Below are 19,561 nucleotides of genomic sequence, written 5' to 3'. Positions count from 1 at the left end.
ATCATATTTTTTTTATTATCCAAAAACGATTGAAAATGATGCCTGAACATTACTCTCAAAATTCTGAACTTTGGAACTCGGTATTTGTGAAGCAAAAAAACAATTTCCCAAAGCCGAATTTGAAGTTCCTGAGCAATCCGCGTCAAAGATTGAGTCGTCCTGCAACTCGAGCTTCTCTTACGCTCGTGCTCGCCCGCGTCCTGCGATCAAACACTTTTCTTTGTCCCTGCCACCTATCGCTGTGAGCAGACGACGATTCACTTTCCGAGTCTTTTAAAGCCCTTTCAGCGATCTCAAATCCTTTGAAATGGGTTGAGGTCAAAGAGAATGCGCAGGGGACTTTTGTGAGCGACACAAGGGGCATGTCGCACCGGTTCTGCCTGAAAAGCAGAACCGGTGCAACGCCAAGCACCAATCCCAGATGTTTGGATCGTTTGATGATTTCCCTTTTTGAGGTCTGAGAGGTCGTCAGGCACCTAAAGAGGAGCACTTCGTTTGATCCCTCGGCTCACCGATCATCCTCAGTGCTACATGTGCCGAGCGCTGCCAGCGCTCGGCACATGTAGCACTGAGGATGATCCGCTGTGCCGAGCATGTACGCTCGGCACAGCAGAAAACATGGCGGCGCTGCCAGTGCCGCCATGTTTTCCGAGGGAGGATAAAAAGCCAGGAGGCGACATCACTACGAACTTCGATTTTTGGTATTTCAAGAAGAAGAGCTATAGTATGTTCGCAATTTCATTAGAACACATCTTTTACGAATGCCATTATTAAATATTCTAGAAACGCTGCTTACAAAGCTTCTAAATTTCATAATTATTGACGTCACAAATTAAAAGAAGCGAGGAGGTGAGAAGAGGGAGTGAAGGGCGGCAAACATTTTAAAAAGCATACGCGCACACTAAAAAATTTCTTTTCATTGTGGTATTCCATGCGTGTCTATGACTACAACCGGTATCGTTTTAGACAACAAAAATGTAACCTTCGGGGTGTCAGTGCCCCTTTAAGCTTAAGCTCTGTTCCAATAAATAAATAAACCTCCAATTCATGAGTTAACTCTTCCACATCTGTGTCAACTCATATGTCTTGCCTATCCATTTTCCCAAAAAGGTAAAAACCCTTTATTGCACACTCAGTGAAGAAAAGTTCCTAAATATCAACAAGGTGTAAGATGACCAGATGCCCCATTTTGCGTGGGACCGTTTTAGAGGTTCATTTACATTGTCCTGTCATTTTGCCTCAAAAAAACCTCATGTTCCGTTTTCACAGGAATGTGCAGTTGTGAAAACAGTACTAAGCAAATGGAAGAAAACCGAAAGAATGTGTATTCCTTAGAGACAGAATTTTATAAAAATAAATGTACAATGAAAGTGTTACCTCTTGAACAGCACAATATTGATCTCTTTCCCTAGTTACGTCTGCCAGACTTTTCTTGTATACTCTGTTTCACCTTCCGTCCGAGCACAGCGGACGCTAGGAGCCATCCCAGCCAATGCGGCGTTGAGGGAGTGTCATGCGACCTTGAGCTCCCTGTGTCGCCCCGCCCCACCGGCAGGTCACGCGACTTTCTCCCGGCGCTGGATCGGCTGGGATGGCTCGTGGCGTCCACTGCGCTCGGACTGAAGGTGAAACGGAGTATAGTACTACCTGAATTTGACATGTTAGTTTGGCAACAATGAAACCTTACATACTGTATATTGTGTGTAAGGGCCGCACTCGTGTAATAGCCGCACCCCTAACTTCAAACAAAAAAAAGACGAAAAAAATATATTTAAAAAATGACCGCATTTTACGTGGCGAATGATGTTGATTGGAGCGAAGCTCTGGTGGTGCTTGTCTGTGTAGGCGCTGTGCCTCAGCATGCCGAGCCTTTCGTTCGTTTTCATCCATGTCAGAAAGAGAATGTGTGGTATGGAACGTAGTTATATACGCATTTGAGCATTTGACCGCAGCGCCCTCTCGTCTATAAACGTTGAGCCAATGCATGCAAAGTTTAACGCGATTATATACGCATTTGACCGCAGCGCCCTCTCCTGTATAGACGTCGAGCGGTTCCATGCAACGTTTCATCCATGACATCCCCAGCTCTTGAGTTACTACTACATCTCAGAGTTCCCTACTCGTCCCGCAGTCGTGGCCGAGTGGTTAAGGCGATGGACTAGAAATCCATTGGGGTCTTCCCCTCACAGGTTCGAATCCTGTCGACTGCGCAAACATTTTTTTTTTTCATCATTTTTTTTTTCTACGCGAGCACATGAGCACGTGAGCTCACGAGCACGATCCCGAGCATGAGCACCAGCAAGATTGATGTGAGCACGGACACCAGAAGGACAAGGCTAGACCCTAAGGAGCTTTGCCCCTAAAATTACCCATCTATAGGCTACAACTCCGATTTTAGAATGGCTGGAAGCGCCATCTAGTTCGTAGCGTAAAAAGTCAAGAATGATTTTTTTGTTTTCTCTTCAAGTACTGCCGGAAGATGGCGCCACCCGGTTGCGGCAGCCAACAACATTGAGGCACCCTATCCCGTCTGTTTGCATCTCTCGCTTTTCTAGGACAATCTCGAACCAGACGCAGTGCATCTCTTTGTGTTTGCGAGTACCCCCGGTTTCCCGCTGTCATCCACTTCAGGCTTCTGGATGGGCAAGTACATAAGTTACACGGCCGGCTTTAAACTCAAAGTTGTTGCCTATGCTGCAGACAACAGCAAAAGAGCGGCCGGACAAAAGTTCGACAAATGTAAACGCCGGTGGTGCTCCCAAGATGAACTAAGGAAGACGAAGACAACAAAGCATGCTTTCCGAGGCAGGCAGAGCCTGTTTCCCAAAGTTGAAGATTTGCTCCTTCAATTCGTAACGAGCACCCGGAGCAACGACTACGCGGTTTGGACGGAGATGGCAACAACCGTCCACCAAAAGACACCAATTGGTCGGCTGAAGAGGGCGTCTCTTGTTGAGGTGGGTGACTAGATTCTCAAAGGGTGGGGCACGGTTTCCTTCAATATCGTGGAAAAAAGCTTCAAACTAACTGAAATTTCCAACAAGCTGGATGGCATGGAAGACAACCTCATCTCGGACAGAGACGCTGAGACGAGTGAAAAGGACTTTGCACACCTGCCTATAAAATACCGGCGTTTTCTTGTTCTACCAAGACGTGCGAGTACTTCCATTTAATAAAGGCAAGTAGTGAAACTTTCGGTGCAAAAAAAAAAGGATTTCCAAAACAATTTTCTGTTTTTCTCTGTGTAATGGCCACACCCCTAGTTCTTGCCCAAAATCATAAAATACCTGCGGCAATTACACACATATATACGGGATATGTGGCAATGAAAGTCACTTGTCCGAGACTGAAACAATATGCATTTCTATGCTCAAATGCCTGCGGTAGTAGTAGTAGCTTTTCTTTAAAAATGCCTGCGGTAGGTAGTAGTTTTTCTTTAAAAGCCTCGCCTCGCCTCACCTCGCCTTGTGTCGCCTTGCCTTGCCTTGCTTTGCCCTGCCCCCCTTGCCACACCCGAGTGTCCAGTTTTCTACTCCAAAGAGATTATGGTCACCCTCACAATTCAGCTTTAGGGCAATTGTCCAAGTGCAAGAAATAACTGGAATGTAGCTTCCATCTCACTCCAAAAAGCTACTTGTCTGTACAGGCATTTTTATGTCTTCTTAAATTGGTCTGAAAACCCCCTTTAGACCTTTCACTAAAGCCAACGACAAGCCTGGCGACTACATATATGTAATAGTAAAGAGAAAGTTTTCATTTTCGTAATTAGTGAGCGCGAGGTTGAGGGTCGGGCTGCCAGGCGCAAAACAATAACATGACCATGGGAGCAGCACGTCACCCAACAAGCTCCACTACACTAAGCTGAAACCCTAGAGCAGGAGCCAACAACAAATGAGAAATATCACAGTGCCATTTTTCTTTCTCACTCAAAATTTGTTTCTTCAGCATGTCAATCACGGTAATCTCGTGACCACTACCAACTGTAAAACGCAATTTCTTAGACAACTAGAAATGGCCTACCATGCCATTCAGGCAAAAGAATGACACCAAGCGATCGAAGCATGAACGTCCAAGATCTATAGACAACAAAAACTTGGACAACTAAAATGTCAAGCTACGAAAGTAACCTGAAAGACGTGTCACCATACCTGCCAATATCATCAGACACTAGAAAATAAGGGGAGCATTCCTCATGTTTACTGATGGTCCTTTCCACCGACTGCCCCAGCTCGCTTCAATGTGACCCCAGACAGTATGCAATGAGCAAGCACTCTTCCAAAAGAGAGGTCCCACCGACCTTCTGCGCGTCCTGCTGGTAGAGGCGCAGCTGTAACGCCTGGTCCAACTGCACCTTGCGCACGTGCCAGAGCTGCAGCACATGCTGCCGGGCCACGCGCAGGCTCTCTAGCAGACGCACCACCTGGGGACCCGCCGTGTCCTGGGTCAAGCCGCATCCACTCTCCCGGCCGCCCGAGTAACCAGAATCGCTGCTGCCACCCCCGCTGCTGCCCATGCCCAGCCTGTGCACACCAGATGCTTCATTCGAGCAACCAGACGTCATGCACAGCTGGCGCAATAAACGACAACTAAGCCTCAACCGTTTTCGCTGTTTCGCCTATTCAAAATTTTATGTGCCACTATCCACATCTAGTAAAGAGTCCAAGGTTCATTGCCTTTTGATGCTTTCCGACGATCGAGGTTAGTAATGGACCCTCCTCAAAAGTCAGAGCCCCTGGTGCCAGTGGCACCAACTTATGAAATCTATCATAACTATGTCATCAAGTTCTGGAATCGTGCGGTAGTGTGTTTACCCGTGATATGCTCACCCACTGCTACATGATACATCCTCAAATGCACCAAAAAAGTACAAGATGAAAAACAAAACAAGTTTCTTTTGAAGATACAGGTCAAAGACACATGGTAGGAAGGTATCAGGTCACGCAAATCCAACAGCCAGTCCCCACCTGTGCGTGCAAGGCGAATGTTTCTAGCGTTAACAGCATCCAACATTTAATAGGAGCTCTATTACAACACTAACAGCCCATTAAATCAAGCTCAATGATCATTAATGGCATGTACAAGCCACAAGACCCTGACAAGCACTCCCAGATTCTTGCAAATCTGGCTCCAACGTCCTGGTATTGCACTTGTGCTGCTCATGCAGTGTGCAACAATGCATTTGAGGTCTTCAGGCATGCGTTCTCCACTTAGAGGTTTAAAGACATACACTAAATAGATCATCTTGAAACAGCAACTCATGGGAACAGCACATTTCTTCATCATTGTCGACTGCATGAGCAGTTGTGTGATGGATGTCTTCTTCGTTGCCATGAGCTTGCTCTCAAGAGCCACCACCAAGTAGTCGGAGCTGTGGCAATGTTGATCTGTGGACTATGATCTTGCAACACACTATACTCTGTTTCACAGGTTATTGGGAAGTTTCCTCCAAGGAAACTTCCCAATAACCTCACTTCACAACAACGAAGCTATGCAAAATACTTTATCTGCAGGGGCAATCGTGTCCGTGCTTGTCGTAACGCTGCAAAGAGCTCTTCAAATGGAATATATAAAAAATTTTAGAAAAATAATTTTGCAGTCATGATACTGACACTGGATGACTTGCTTCTGTAGCGTCACTTCTGTAGCAAACAATGCAGTAATGGCGTGGGCATAGCTATCTCATGGTTGCTTGACTGACTATTGAAAACGGTCTATTGGGCATTTGTTTATTAACTCACTTTTAGTCATGCAAAATTACTCCAAAAACGGCAGTGCAAACCAGCGAATATCATGCAGGAAACACTGACCAACAGTTGGTTGATTACTCTTAACATTGTATGATATACCATGGGGTGCTGCATCTAAAACTTTACTATTGCTTGCTGAAGCATTTGCTTCCCATTAGAGAAGAATGGAAAAATGATGAGTTGTTTCTTAACGCACCCACGAGAAGATGTGCCATCTTCATAAATAATATATCCCTTTGTCTGTACGCCTAGTCAGACTGCACTCATCAAGGCATATCATAACATATGACAAAACAAACAGAGGTTAGAAAAAAAAAGTTAAATTTGTGGGTTTTACGTGCCAAACCAACGACGGGCATCTGGCACGCCCCAGCGGAGGACTGAGGATTAATTTGGACCACCTGGGGATCATTTGACGTGCAACCGAAAGCTCGGTTACACGGCGCCTCCTCCGCAATAAGCCTCCGTCAGATTGCGGGCACCTCGGCCGGGATTCGAACCCGCCACATGGGGATCCGTAGGCCAGCGCTCTCGCCTCGGAGCCACTGAGGCGGCTAAACAGAGGTTACATGAGGAAGAGGTTAAACATACTACAGCTGACTCTCGATAATTCGAAGCTCACAGAGACGGTGAAATGCATCAAATTAAACATACTTAAAAAAAATTAAATTTGTTTGTTTTTTATTTAGTACTCACTAGAAATTGACTTTTGGTTGCCTCTGCTAAGGGAGACGCACAGTATTCCGCTAACAAAGACGCGCAGTTTTAATTATGCTCTGGAAGTTGGAAACCCTTCTTAGGACACCCTCAGCAGTTTCTTTGCCAAAGAAAAATCAAAATTGTACTATGCTACCAGAGTTGCCGAACTTCCCGAGCACGTAAAAAAAATCTTTCGAATTAACCAGTCCCAGAGGCTAAACTTCCAATTACCGCACATTTTTTTCCTTAGACTTTCATCTGTAATTGTTGGAACCGCACTCCTGCTTCAAGCTAACCGAAAATTAAAATAAAGAGACTTTGAATTACCGAGAGTCGACTGTAGAAAGACATATACCTTTCAATGAAAACAATATTCTTTACTTTGCATCAATAAAGAACCAAATGTCACACAAAACTATTTGCCCACTACATTCACAATGATAGTCCTTTAAATCATTTCAACAACACTAATGAACATCAGGGCCCTGCCTCCCATACATTCCCAGCTGGGAAAAAAAGAGGACATGCTCACCTGTGCAACACCTGTTGCCCTTCCAGATCTACCTCGTCAACTGGGATCTGCAGGACCCGTTTCTTTGCATTCAGATGGTCCTCGATCATACGTTTGGCGCCGGCAACATCCTCGGCAAACTTGTTGCTTACAAGGTCCTCCTTCATGAGCTCCAAGCGTTCCAGCAATTCACTAGTCTTCCAAAGGAATTTCTCTAAAGCCTAGAACGATCAGGGTAACCCAATCACCACAAATAAAATGGAAAGTGGTCACGCAGACCAGCAGAGCAGTTGAATATAATTAATATATTTTGGGGCGTTGTTTATGCACCAAACCAATGAAGGGAACCTAATACGCCCCAGCAGGGTATACTGTAGATTGAATTTGACCACCTACTATGTATATTTTTCTGCACAACCTAACGGTTACATGGCCACATCTCTGCAATAAGCCATCATGAGACTGCGGGCACCTAGGTCAGGGTTCGAACCGGCCAACTGGGATCTCTGGCCAGCACCTTGCCTCAGAGGCACCAAGGTGGCTCACTAAAGCAACTAAGGACGGTACTTCTTAGAATGGATGCTTGGGTAAGGGCTCCTACAATAAGGACAGTACTAAGCACAGGCATACAATGTAAAAGAATGCAGCGAAAAAAATTCTTCTAATCGATAGATTGATCGGGGTTTTATTGTGCAAGGGTTGCTAAGATCAAGAATTCTGAAGTATTTTGTTTCTAAATATTATCTGCAAGTGCCAAAAATACCAGAAATAAATCAGGGTTTGAAATAATCCCAAGTAACTAGCAAGTCCGAAAGGCTGGTAAGATGCAGGAACTTTGAAATCACATGACAGCAAAAGCAATATACTTTGTACAGCAGAGCCCAACGACAGTATCTATAAAACAAAATATTATTAGCATTAGACAATGCTAACAATATTTTGATTATCAGGTAAGCTGTTGGTTTGTAAAATAGAAGCAGTTTTACAGCAGTAGGTAGACTTGCAAAGCGATAAAAGATAAGTAAACAAATCACTGTTCCAGACTAACTCCTTAGATCATAAATGTTTTACCATTCGAAGTTCCAGCCATTGGCCATGATCATAGGGAAGAGTTCCATCCAAATCTGATGTTAACTGTGATGGGTCAATATACTTTAGCAGTGCTTCTGGGGATATCATGTTTGTCTGGAAGAAATGAGAACATTGTTTTTCTTCACTCCTCACTACCAGCTCTAGAAAAGTAGCACACTTAAAGGGGTACTCCACCGATTTTTTGAGCTACCTCGACTAACTATATTTTCTGACTCCCCGGTCTTTACTCTCTCCGGTATGCTATTTAGAATCGCGAAATTCATAATAGTTATTGCGAAATCGGCAAATGAAAATGATGCAAAAACCAACATTCAAATATACGCGCGCTTTTCAGGGCCGTGACGTCAGTGGCAGGCAGGCTTGCCAGTCGAGCAAGCAGCCAAAAAATAGAATATGCCAATCATCTGTTCCGTTCTGGAGCGCGGGTACTGCAGCGAGCTTCCCAAGCATTCATTTGACACCATGAAACTGCTTCGAATCAGTTTAAAACGAAATCTACAGCCCAAAGAGTGAACCCCTGCCTTCCACTGACGTCACTTTTTCATTGTTGCCAGTAGAGACTTCGAGCTTGAAAAACACGGTGAGGACCAAAACTGTAAATTCAATAACTTCGCGAAAAAACAATATTTTGACCTAATATTTGGGATACTATTTTCGCGATGTTTGTTGGTTAGTTTAGCAAAATTTCAAGCAAATCAGAGACAATGAAAAAATCGGTGGAGTAGCCCTTTAACCCAACAATGGTGAGATACCTTACCCAAGCTAAGAAAAGCGGTCAAAACTTATATTGTACATACCTTATATTTCAATCATGCAAACACACCTCTAACACTTGGCTCTGATAGCAAACCCTTTGCAAAATATTAAAAAAAAACTGATGCCAGTCCCTATAATAAGCTCTATTTAATCTACAATGCATGAACAAGATCAAGCCCCCATGTCACACACAAAATAAAGCTCAAAGAATTCCAAGGTCCCAGAAATAGTTTCTCCTATGGTACTAATAGAATGGTTTGTTTATGTGTAAAAATAGAAAATGTAATGTTTCAAAAGTCATAGGGGCCATAGGGTAGGAAATCTCAATAGAAATATTTACTCCACACAATAATGTCAAACTGTATGCACAACATGTTTAAGAATTATACCATTATGCAGTGCCTATCTTCTTATTGACCTTGGCACACCAAATGAAGACTTTAATGATTTACAAACAAAATTTATCCCTTTACTACTTGAAAGCACCAGTTATTTTCAAGTTCCTGCTCAAACACAACAACGCTGTGAAAATGTAGAACAAATGCAACATACTAAAAAAACGTCCTGATATGCTGCATACCAGTTAAACGAAGGGCACTTTGGAACGAAGGGCACTGTGATCTTCCCCCCCCCCCCCCCCCCCCCCCCCCCCCCCCCACTAATATGTTGTACATTCATTTCAGAATCATCACTGTACACATAGAACTGAAGTAATTAGTAGTCTTCAATTCACATTAAAGCACCCTTACCATCTTTCCTCAGTTTTAGAGGGGCAATGGCAAACATTTTAAATGTTGCAAGAATCTGCAGCGTGTTACTTTTATTTTGCTTGTCTTGGCACAAGTAAAAGAAAACATGGTGATTTTCTCCTGAAAATACCGCGATTCTACCGTGTAATCGCAAAGCAAAAGCCATGTGTGGCGGCCTTGGAAAACCACAGCATGACGTCACGAGTTACACTGTAATGAATTAGCAAGTTGTGCAATTATCTGCTCAGTTTAAAGCTAAGTTTTATAAATCTTGTCGCGTAAATATAAATAAGTCCATCAGAAACCATTTATCGTTGCTAAGAATCCTTCGATGAAGCGTCTGTGGGGCCATCTGCTGGAAGTAAAGAAAAACCTTCCCTCTCCTCTCCACTGCTTACGTCACAAACGGGCAAATATGTGTTCTAACACTTGTTTTCTTGCTCATCCAACGTCGGCTACTGACTGTAGATTCAAAGCAGAAACCTCCGGACCACGAGAAAACAAAGGAAGTTTGTGAGTATGTGCGAGAACCTAAAACGATTCTCTCTGTTCCCCATGGTCAGGCCACTGTGCACGCGACTTGGAAGACGGAGCAAAAGTTGAGGGTACTATACACTTAGGGGTGCCACAAACTTTCATTTGTTTCGTTAAAAAAAAAAAGGAACTCTAGTTGGTTACAAGTCAAGAAGGTAGGAGAAGCTCCTCCCACAAGCGTGATGCGCCCGTTTCAAATCCCTCCGCAGTCGAAAGAAGAGTTCACTGGAAACGCTCCTTGTACCGCTCCAATAGGTAGGTACTAGCTGCAGAGTGATGCAACTTGTTTCCGATCCCACTTGTTAAGAAAGCGACCTTTGTATTCATCGGAGTGGGAACCAAGCACCTGAAAGCAGCCTTTGTATCCAACGGAGAGGGAACCTAATCCCCCAAAGTCGTATTTCTTTCCATCGGAAGGGGAAAACTCTAATTCCCCTCTCGTGGCTTCCACAATGCTAAGTCAAAGTAGAAAGATAAAACAAATATGTACAGCAAGGCAAGACCCTCCTCGCGCGTTGGCCGCAACGTCACAGAAACGATGGGACGCTATTAGATGCGGAGGTGGCGGAGGGATATATGATTCCCTTTGACGGGCATTTGCCGCTACCGTCTAGAGTTGTAACTTACTATAGCACATGCAACCAAAAAATTGTTTACTATCCTTCATTCTATAAGTGTTAGACAACTATTAGGTCAAAGTCTGAAAATCATTGCACAGCCTCTTTAAAGTACTAGTATAAATTATAAAATTCCCAGCTAGTATTTAAGTGCTTGCAGTGAAGGTGCTTGATTAGTAAAGCTTGGTTTGAAAGACTTAGTTGGCTGTAGAATCAATTAATTTCATACAGGTTAATTCTGTAGCACTGACGAAATGCTGCAAATCAGAGCAAGTTGGTTTAAGCCAACTACCAGAGGTTATTTCCAATAGCTGTAAATACCTAGATTAAGAATATAATAAAAACACATACCTCAAATTTGTATTTGGAACTGCCCATGCTCGTTCTCTGCTTCTGCCAGAAGTTATCAGGCTTTATGATGTAGGCCGCATGAATTTTAGCAGGAAAACACTCCTACCAAAGAAACATTTGCAAAATATGACAAATAAGCTGCGGTCAAAATGGAACTTGATGAAAATGCATCACTAAATGAAAAGCTAAATGAACTACAAAATTATCAACAAAAATGGAGTGCATACTCCTATTGAAGACCTCTAAATCTAAAATGTTTGTTTAAAAAAATGGTACAACTGAGATGATTTCCTCGGCAATCATATTTCTCAACAAAACTGCTCGCAATCTTAGACATGAACACAAAATCTTCCTCAATGTCACAGACCTGGAGAACTTTCAGGATTGGTTTGACAACAACCCATGTCGATCCTCGCATGTCGATCACCACTGAAAATCCCAGTTCTCTCGCCTCCTCACTGTAAAAAAACATCACCAAATATTACAAAGCCCTTCTGCACATCACTCTATTGTGTAAATACTAGGTTGTTTGAGACACTTCACCACCCCTTTAACAAAACCTTTTAAAGTGAAAGCCGATAACAAGATGAATGTATTGTGTCCAGCAAACGGAAAACATGAAATCAATTGCTGAGTAATGGATACTTGCTGCAATGGGGGAATGCAATACAAATAGACAATCATGTTGATCATAATTCATGGAAATATGCCGCCAAGCATCGGGTTTCTGAATATGTGGCCATGGAACCAGACACTCGACACATTCGCAAGCACCAAGGCACCTTTGAATCGAGAAAACGCCTCACCAAGGTATGCTGGACAGGTAGGTTAAAACCTTTCGCAATTCCTCAGGCCTTAACTTGTCTGTCCTAGAATTTGCTGGAAATGTGAGAACAGGGCCACCACGAAGGTCTCTGCCACCTGAAAGTACACAACTTATCACATTAGGCTTGTCTCAAGCCCCATATATTTGGATGGGCTATTACAAACCGGCTAGAAAGAAAATTTAACTTCCGAGCTGTAACAGTCAGTGGCCAAATGCAGCGGCAGTTTAGTGATCCAGACAATGCACTGCATTTACATAATGTACCACAATTACATCACTTTAAGATGACTGCTTAGGAAGTTTGTCAAATTATCTCTCTTTGTAATCTCGGTGCCTTTGATCGAAAGTATGGCTGATACAATTCAGCAGCTGAGCTTCCCTGCAGTGCATCTGGGCAATGGTGCAACTTGCTTTTGGTTGCATCAATTTTGTTGCCTCAGTCACATGGATGCACACAAATCTAGACGATTAAAAAACTGTACACTTTTATTTTGGAGAACCTCAGCTCAAATGTAACGAAAACAACAATTTTTATAAAATTTTCACCATGTACGAGATATCTACCTGTGAGTATGTCTATAAAATATTTAATCAAAATAATGAATATATTTATTTCCTTTCGAGAAAATGAATTTTGAAGTTTATGCGTACACCTCCGAATCACTTACTGCCATTCTGCTGGCAACAACGAGAAGGGGCACTCGTGACGTCAAATGTATCCGAGAGCAGACGACACTCCCTACACCACGGCGCTCTGCGTTGTAGTGATAGTGAGCGTCTGTGGTTTTGAAATTGTGTCTGGTTTAGGCAGTTTGTGGCATGCGATGGAGGGTGGGGGAAATTGGTGATTGGCTGCGGGGTGCAATAACACCAGAAAGAAATGCAGCAGAGTGACATCTTATTGATACCTGACCGAGAAGTTTCTGCGACAGAAGTGGGCCCAAGCAGCCCGATGCAAACGTTAGCTCCTAAAGTTTGCGTCGTTTTGGAAAACAGTTCACACCCTGCTAGCAAATAAAACCTTCCAGGCCATTCTGCTTTGAAGCGGCAGCTGGGTTTTCATGTCGGCGGACCGCGAATGCTGCCCCCACGGGAGGTCCACTAGGAGGCGATGCCAACGGATTGAGTGCGAATGGCGAATAGTCTGAAATCTCGTGCTGAAAATCTTAAAACATTTGCTGATCATGGCTTGACTAAGACAAGCTTGATGAATCGTGGTCCTTTAGCGACAGCCTTATGACTGCTTCTGACACTGGGCAAAACAGGCTCGAGCTGCCCATGTGCTGATGTTTATACAACATCTAACATCGCAAACAAGATGGCAGACCAGCAAAGTAGCAGGATAGTTTCGGTTTCCGTTTTATAGTATTTCTAAGATTTAAAATTATTTAAAATTTTCTGGGCAAATTTACTCACTGTTCTAGGCTCAATTTCAGAAAATGTCTAGTAAAAAAAACGTTCCAATTGATGCCGGAGCTCCAACGTTATCGGAAAGAAAGTACACTTCTAATATGGCTTGATCATTGAAATACAAAATGGAGCAAACCAATGTTGAGAGCAAAGAAACATGATTTCTATGTGTTTTTATGTGACCTCTACCTTGATTTCAAAGGTACTTTTCATACGAGTAGCCATTGATTTGTTAAAGTAAAACAAAAATATCACTTTATAGCACTAAAAAAATCAAGTCTCACGAACTGCTCAAAAAAAAATTGTGATGTTGTTAGATTATCACTGCCTAGACATTGTGAGGTTATTAGATTATCACTGCCTAAAACATATTGGTCAGATTCAAATATGGACTACTTATAAGTTATTCCAAGACCTAACTTATTTATTTTATTAATATTGGATGCCCTCTCTTATTATCTTGACAAGGGCCACTACTGTGCCAAGATAGCCTTCGACAATTCAAGTTGATTCATGCAAATAGTTGCTCTTGATAATTGAACATCTGTTCAACTACAAGAATAGTAGAACCAAAATAACAAACCTGTGAGGATAATGAGCCTCTCCTGCAACAGTGGTAACAATTCATGTGCACCTTCCATCATCCTCGATGATCCTGCCAAAAAGAAGAAAAAAAAAAGCATACCAGCTAAGGAAACCTCTACATGAAATCCCATATGGAGGACTGTCACCAATTTCTTGACCATTTGAATTTTGATGTAATGACACAGTCACACTGTAACCTTTCTTCCTTTTTTTTCCTGTACAGGTTGCACCACATATACAGGATGTTATGAATCCTGACGCTTGCTCTAAAGTCGGCTGGAAAAAGCTGAGCCTGCAGGTAGCGATTTCAAGTTTTCATGAAAGGTGTATTGTATGGTATATTTAAAATCATGAAATTTCAAGGTGTAGATTCCTTCCTGTAAAAAAAACAAGAATCAGCATCCACTCTTGACATTGTCAATGCGAGACACGGACAACCTAAATTAAAGTGATTGACGCAGCAAGTGTACGGTGGCCTTATCTGCTTTCGACCGAGCACCATCATCCACTTACTGCACCCACTGGGAGGCAACACCACAAGCACAATTTTTGGTTACCTCAGCCGTCTGCAGCAGAATATGCCGCCGACAATGTCAAGGGTGTTGCTATTTTTTTGCAAAAAGGAAGCTACGCCTCAAAATTTCACAAGGTAAAATCCACCATTAAAAGATGCCTTTGATGAAAATCTGATATTGCCATATGCAGGTGTTGATTTTTTCAACAAATTTATAATGACTCCCTGGATTTATAACACCCTATATAAAGAGATAAAAAAAAAAACATACTTTTTTGCTAAATTTATTTACCATGTATTTTGGCCTGAGAAGACTAATGAAGAACCACAAGAGATAGCCTAAAGGTCTATTCACATGATGCATCTTGTTGGCGAATCTTGTGTCGCGAAACTATGTTTCGGGAAACAGATTCCCCGTCTGAACGCAACCGAAAAAGTGGCGCGCCTCCGAAAAAAGTGGCGCGTGTTTCTCGCTTCTGGAGCAATTTTTCGCTGAAACCTCACCAACGCCCGTCAATCCCCCGAAGGAGAAACGCGGACGCTGCCAATGGCCGCTCGACTTCGCTATGACGTCTTGACCTTCGAGGAGGAGCGAGCTTTTGGAGGAGTCTGATTTTCGGCCGATTCCGTATCCGAGCCGAAAGAAAACAAACAAACATGGCAAGCGACAAGCGGAGAAGCGATGCATACGGGCGACGAGTTTTGGTCCTACTCGGTTGCAGGTGTGTGAACGGCGCCCACAGTACGGATTAGGGGCGCGGTGCAGATTCGTCAACAGTCGCGGCGAGTGCAAGCACCGTATATAAACATGATGACTGGGGATAACGTTCTTTATTAGCGGTGCAAAAATGTCCGAAATGCTTCAAGATCATCTCGCGGTTTTTCCCGGGTTTGGCAGGACTAATAAACCCAGTGAGCCGAATCTGACGAAATTCATTGAGTGGCATTAATAAAACAGGCTGTCTCTTCACACTGTGCGTACTTCATAAAATTTTGATGCGAAACGCTTGGTATTCCCGGTGCAGATAAAAAGGTTTGGCGAAATTCTCGTGAGTCAATACGTCACAGGTTTCGCGCGTCAAACTCCACGTGTGAACAGGCCGATTTCAGGAAATCTTTGTTTCGCTAAACTGTGGCACGTTGAAAAGATGCATCGTGTGATTAAGTGTTAAGAGAGAAAGAAAGAGTCGTAGAAATTCCTATTCATTGTTGTAGGCCCTACTGTAATCCAAATCAAATCAAATTTGGGAGTTTTGCGTGCCAAACCAACGACGGGCATCTGGAACGCCCCAAAGCTGGGAATCTTTTGACATGCAACCGAAATCTCAATTACACGTCTTCTCCGCAATAAGCCTACGTCAGATTGCAGGCACCTCGGCCGGGATTCGAACCTGCCACATGGGGATCCGTAGGCCGGCACTCTCGCCTCGGAGCCACCGAGGCGAGAGCGCCGGTGGCTCCATCACAACTGTAAAGGGAAGCTGAAAGCATTGTCAAACAATATTATCTGTTGCCATTCTCTCTACTCTTTCTTCTCTGGTGTTAATAGATTGATTTCTCCTCATACATCTAGTGTCAAGCTTCTAATCAACAAATGCTAAATAAGGGACACAGGTCTGTATATGTAGACAACAAACGTTTTAATGCCTTACCAAAATTTTATTTCTACCAGGTGAAGACATAAACCTGATTGAATTCCAATTATAATATTTATTTTGACTGTTGTGAGTCTCAGGTAGCAAAAAATACATTGAACAGATTCTAACTCATCAGGTCACTACTCCAGAGTTCAAAATTTGACGAATCGTGTGAAGTTTCTTTGCTCCAACTAGAGTTACAGTTACAACTAGAGTTACAGTTAACCAGTCAATAAAGATAAAACCTTCCAAGTAACTTTTTTTGTTTTTTCCTAACGTTTTTTGAGAGCGCTTTTGCCGAACTCAAGATAGAGAACGTGCACATGTATCGAACCAAAACGGTGAAGTTGGCATCGGTGTCAGTTACTGATGCCATCAATGCAGAAACCCATGGAGTGAATGAGAGAAAAGTCGAACGCTCATCTCTAAATTACCAATCCCACAAGAGTTTTGCAGGGGATCGTTGCCTGCGGATGGAACAAACCAATCACAAGTAACGGGGTGACAAGACGCAAAATAAACAAAAGGAAAAACAGCCGCATGACGACACGTTGGGGATCAGCTTTTCGATGGCAGAAAGGTGAGCTCCCTCTTCTGTCACAAGAATACCATCTAAACAACTGTCGCCAAGCGTGTCCAAGGCTCTCGCAATCACGACCCGTGGTTGCAACACTGGCAGTTGAATAGCAAGGCGTTACACTGAATGGATAGATGATGCCTCCGACGCGGAGGCCGCCGATTTCATGACAGCGAGAAATACTGAGGAGGACTCTAAATATAGACCGGTGACAGCGCCAAACCACGGTAACCAGCACTGTTGAGGATAGCGACACCTTCCTGCTCCGAAGGCCACTTCTCATCTTTTAATAGCAGCACGCCAGAAACACGAACGAGAATCGATCTGACATGTACCGTTAGGCTAGAGAAGAACCCCCAGCGCTCGTTCTACAAACACAAAAGAGCCTCACCGGATTTAAAATGGAATGCGCCGTCGCTGTCGCCCGGAACATCAGAGGATGATTTGGCTGCACTCATCACCTCTTTACGTTCACCGAAACAGCATGGTAACGAGTGGAAAATATAAACCTATCCAATATTGCACTCCCAAAGACCGCATCACCAACCGGCCATGTTTACATCCATGGCCGCTCCGGGCCATTATTGGTCGATAAATCATACACTACACCTCAGACAATGGTCAAATAAAACGCATGGTATAATATATAAGCACATTTATTTATTTTATTGTTAATATAATTATATTTTATTGTTCTAGAAGCATTTATATTAAGGGTCTTTGGCTGCAGGGCACCTCCTTTTTCTCCTCCCCATTTTTCCTCCTCACTTGCTTCTTCCCTGCGCCTCCTCCGCTTGGAAGAAGAAACAAAGAGAGAGAGAAAACACATAAGAAGCACCATTATTGGCTGAAATTTGATGACGTCACGGCCAATAGAAACAAGAGAGTTAGGTCCCGGTGCCCATACCGGTGCCTGTTCAAAGGTTCAAACGCGTTTGATGGTTTCGCGGGCTTGCTGGCTCGCCAAACGAGGGAGTATTTTTGCAAAACGAAACCACGTTCGTGGGGTCGCGCGCGCAATGTCGGATAACGGACGTGCTCCGGAAGTACTTGAAAAATCTCGACAAGGTTAAAACAACAAAATTTGGTGTAAAATAAAGCCCGAAAAAACACCCCCGAATGCAAAGAATGAACCCTGGAAATGTCTAGACGAATGCTTTGTATAATCTGTAGGCAAGTCAACGCTCGATATTCTCGATCGCATAATCATACCTTGTGCTACTACAGGTTTTCCCGTAGTAGCACAAGGTATTTAATCTAAGTGCCACCCAATTTAATTCAAGCGCCACACAATTTAATCCTGGGGTCAGTGAATATATATACGGGGTGTTAATTTTTAATTCGAACAGATTTATTTTAAAAAAGTCCGTAAAACATGCATTGATACGGTTTGTGCAGGTGAGTTATGCGGCCAGGGGGACATATTATAGGCATTATAGGGGCTAATCGTAATGATCAGTTGGCTAATTCATTAAAATTCGTTAATTAACTTTTTAATTAATGAAAATAGAGATGGTTCTAATTAGAAACTTGCACAGCGTCACCGAAAACCACTAAATCAGTCATTTTCAAAAATACTTTGAGCGCGTGAGAAGCGTAGTAGTGCACTAAAGTTACGACTCGTGGAGCAGGTACAAGGCTGGGGCTAGATAAGAGACGGAAAAATCGCGCGGGCGCCTTACCGCAACCGCTAGCTTTGTATCTGCTCCACGAGTGGTAACTTTAGTGCACTACTACGCTTCTCACGCGCTCAAAGTCTTTCTGAAAATGACTTATTTAGTGCTTTCCGATGACGCTGAGCAAGTTTCTAATTGGAACCATATGTCTATTTTCATTAATTAAAAAGTGAATTGTCGAATTTTAGTTAATTAGCCAACTGATCGTTACGATTAGCCCCTATAATATGTCCCCCTGGCCGTATAACTCACCTCCACAAGCAGCCTAAGTGTAACTTTCACGGCTTTTTTTTTTTTTTAAATAAATCTGTTCGAATTAAAAATGAACACCCGGTATATATATATACAGGGTGTTTCAGAAAACGCAGGCCAAATCGTTCCTGCGAAAAATACTCATCGTAACGAAAAAAGGCTTGTGGCGTTGTGGTCCTGGGCAGGGCCGTACCCAGAAAAAAATTTCGGGGGGGGGGGGGGGGTTTCGGGGACAACGGCGGCCATTTTGAAAGTGTCTATTGTCTTATTTTCGCCTATGAATCATGTGCATCGGTGGCATATAATGGAGAGTTACAGCAAACCGGAGAACCGGTCCCGGTTTGGCACCCGGTAGCCGACCGGCGCCACTGCGCGTGCGCAGAGGTGGAGATTAAAATCGGCTGGCTGCCAGTGCACCGACTAGGGCCATACCCAGAAAAACATTTCGGGGGGGGGGGGGGGGGGGGGGGGTCAGAACCCCCAACCCCCCCCCCCCCCCCCCCCCCCCCTCCCTGGTTACAGCCCTGGTCCTGGGCCAGGGGCCCATTTAAGAAAATTATTAATGTCCGGGATAATTAGCTTGTTAATTATTTTTGCCTAATTAACTTTTTTAATATTGTGTTTAAGGGCATGGTTTAAATTAGAAAATTGCTCAGCATCATCGTAACCACCAAACCAACAAACTGCAGAATGATAGAAGGCACGCGAAGCATTTTACGGCTTTCTGAAAAACCACACAAATTCGGCGGCTGTTTAAGTTTCGGTTTGTTATCGGAGCGCATCTCCGCCCCGACGGCACCGCGCCCCGCCGAAGAGAGTGCAACCAGTGCAACCAACCGCTGCTGCGCTGTCATCGCGCGACGCGGTAGAGTTGGTAGAGTCTGGCTGCACTATCTCTCCACGGGGTGCGGTGCTGCCGGGGCCGAGATGCGCTCCGATAACAAAACGAAACTTAAAAACCCGTCGAATTTGTGCGGATTTTCAGAAAGCCAGACAATGCTTCGCGTGCCTTCTATCCTTCTGCAATT

General features: G+C 43.6%; 1 protein-coding gene across 2 annotated transcripts in view; it reads right to left on the bottom strand.

The window, feature by feature from the left end:
• Nucleotides 1-17,170, bottom strand: part of LOC8035715 (triple functional domain protein) — a 259,166-nt gene extending 241,996 nt beyond the window's left edge. For both annotated transcript variants that reach the window (XM_042287363.1, XM_042287364.1), the window contains exons 1-8: nt 16,997-17,170; nt 13,876-13,947; nt 11,863-11,977; nt 11,424-11,514; nt 11,057-11,158; nt 8,029-8,142; nt 6,979-7,178; nt 4,298-4,520 (exon numbers count right to left, since the gene is read on the bottom strand). In XM_042287363.1, the coding sequence (XP_042143297.1) occupies nt 4,298-4,520; nt 6,979-7,178; nt 8,029-8,142; nt 11,057-11,158; nt 11,424-11,514; nt 11,863-11,977; nt 13,876-13,947; nt 16,997-17,063 (984 nt within the window). In that variant the 5' untranslated portion in view covers nt 17,064-17,170. The remainder of the gene's footprint in view (nt 1-4,297; nt 4,521-6,978; nt 7,179-8,028; nt 8,143-11,056; nt 11,159-11,423; nt 11,515-11,862; nt 11,978-13,875; nt 13,948-16,996) is intronic.
• Nucleotides 17,171-19,561: the final 2,391 nt, after the last annotated feature.

Source organism: Ixodes scapularis, unplaced genomic scaffold, assembly GCF_016920785.2.
Source record: "Ixodes scapularis isolate PalLabHiFi unplaced genomic scaffold, ASM1692078v2 PGA_scaffold9__187_contigs__length_104089568, whole genome shotgun sequence".
NCBI classification, from domain to species: domain Eukaryota; kingdom Metazoa; phylum Arthropoda; class Arachnida; order Ixodida; family Ixodidae; genus Ixodes; species Ixodes scapularis.
This window is presented reverse-complemented; position numbering and strand designations above follow the sequence as displayed.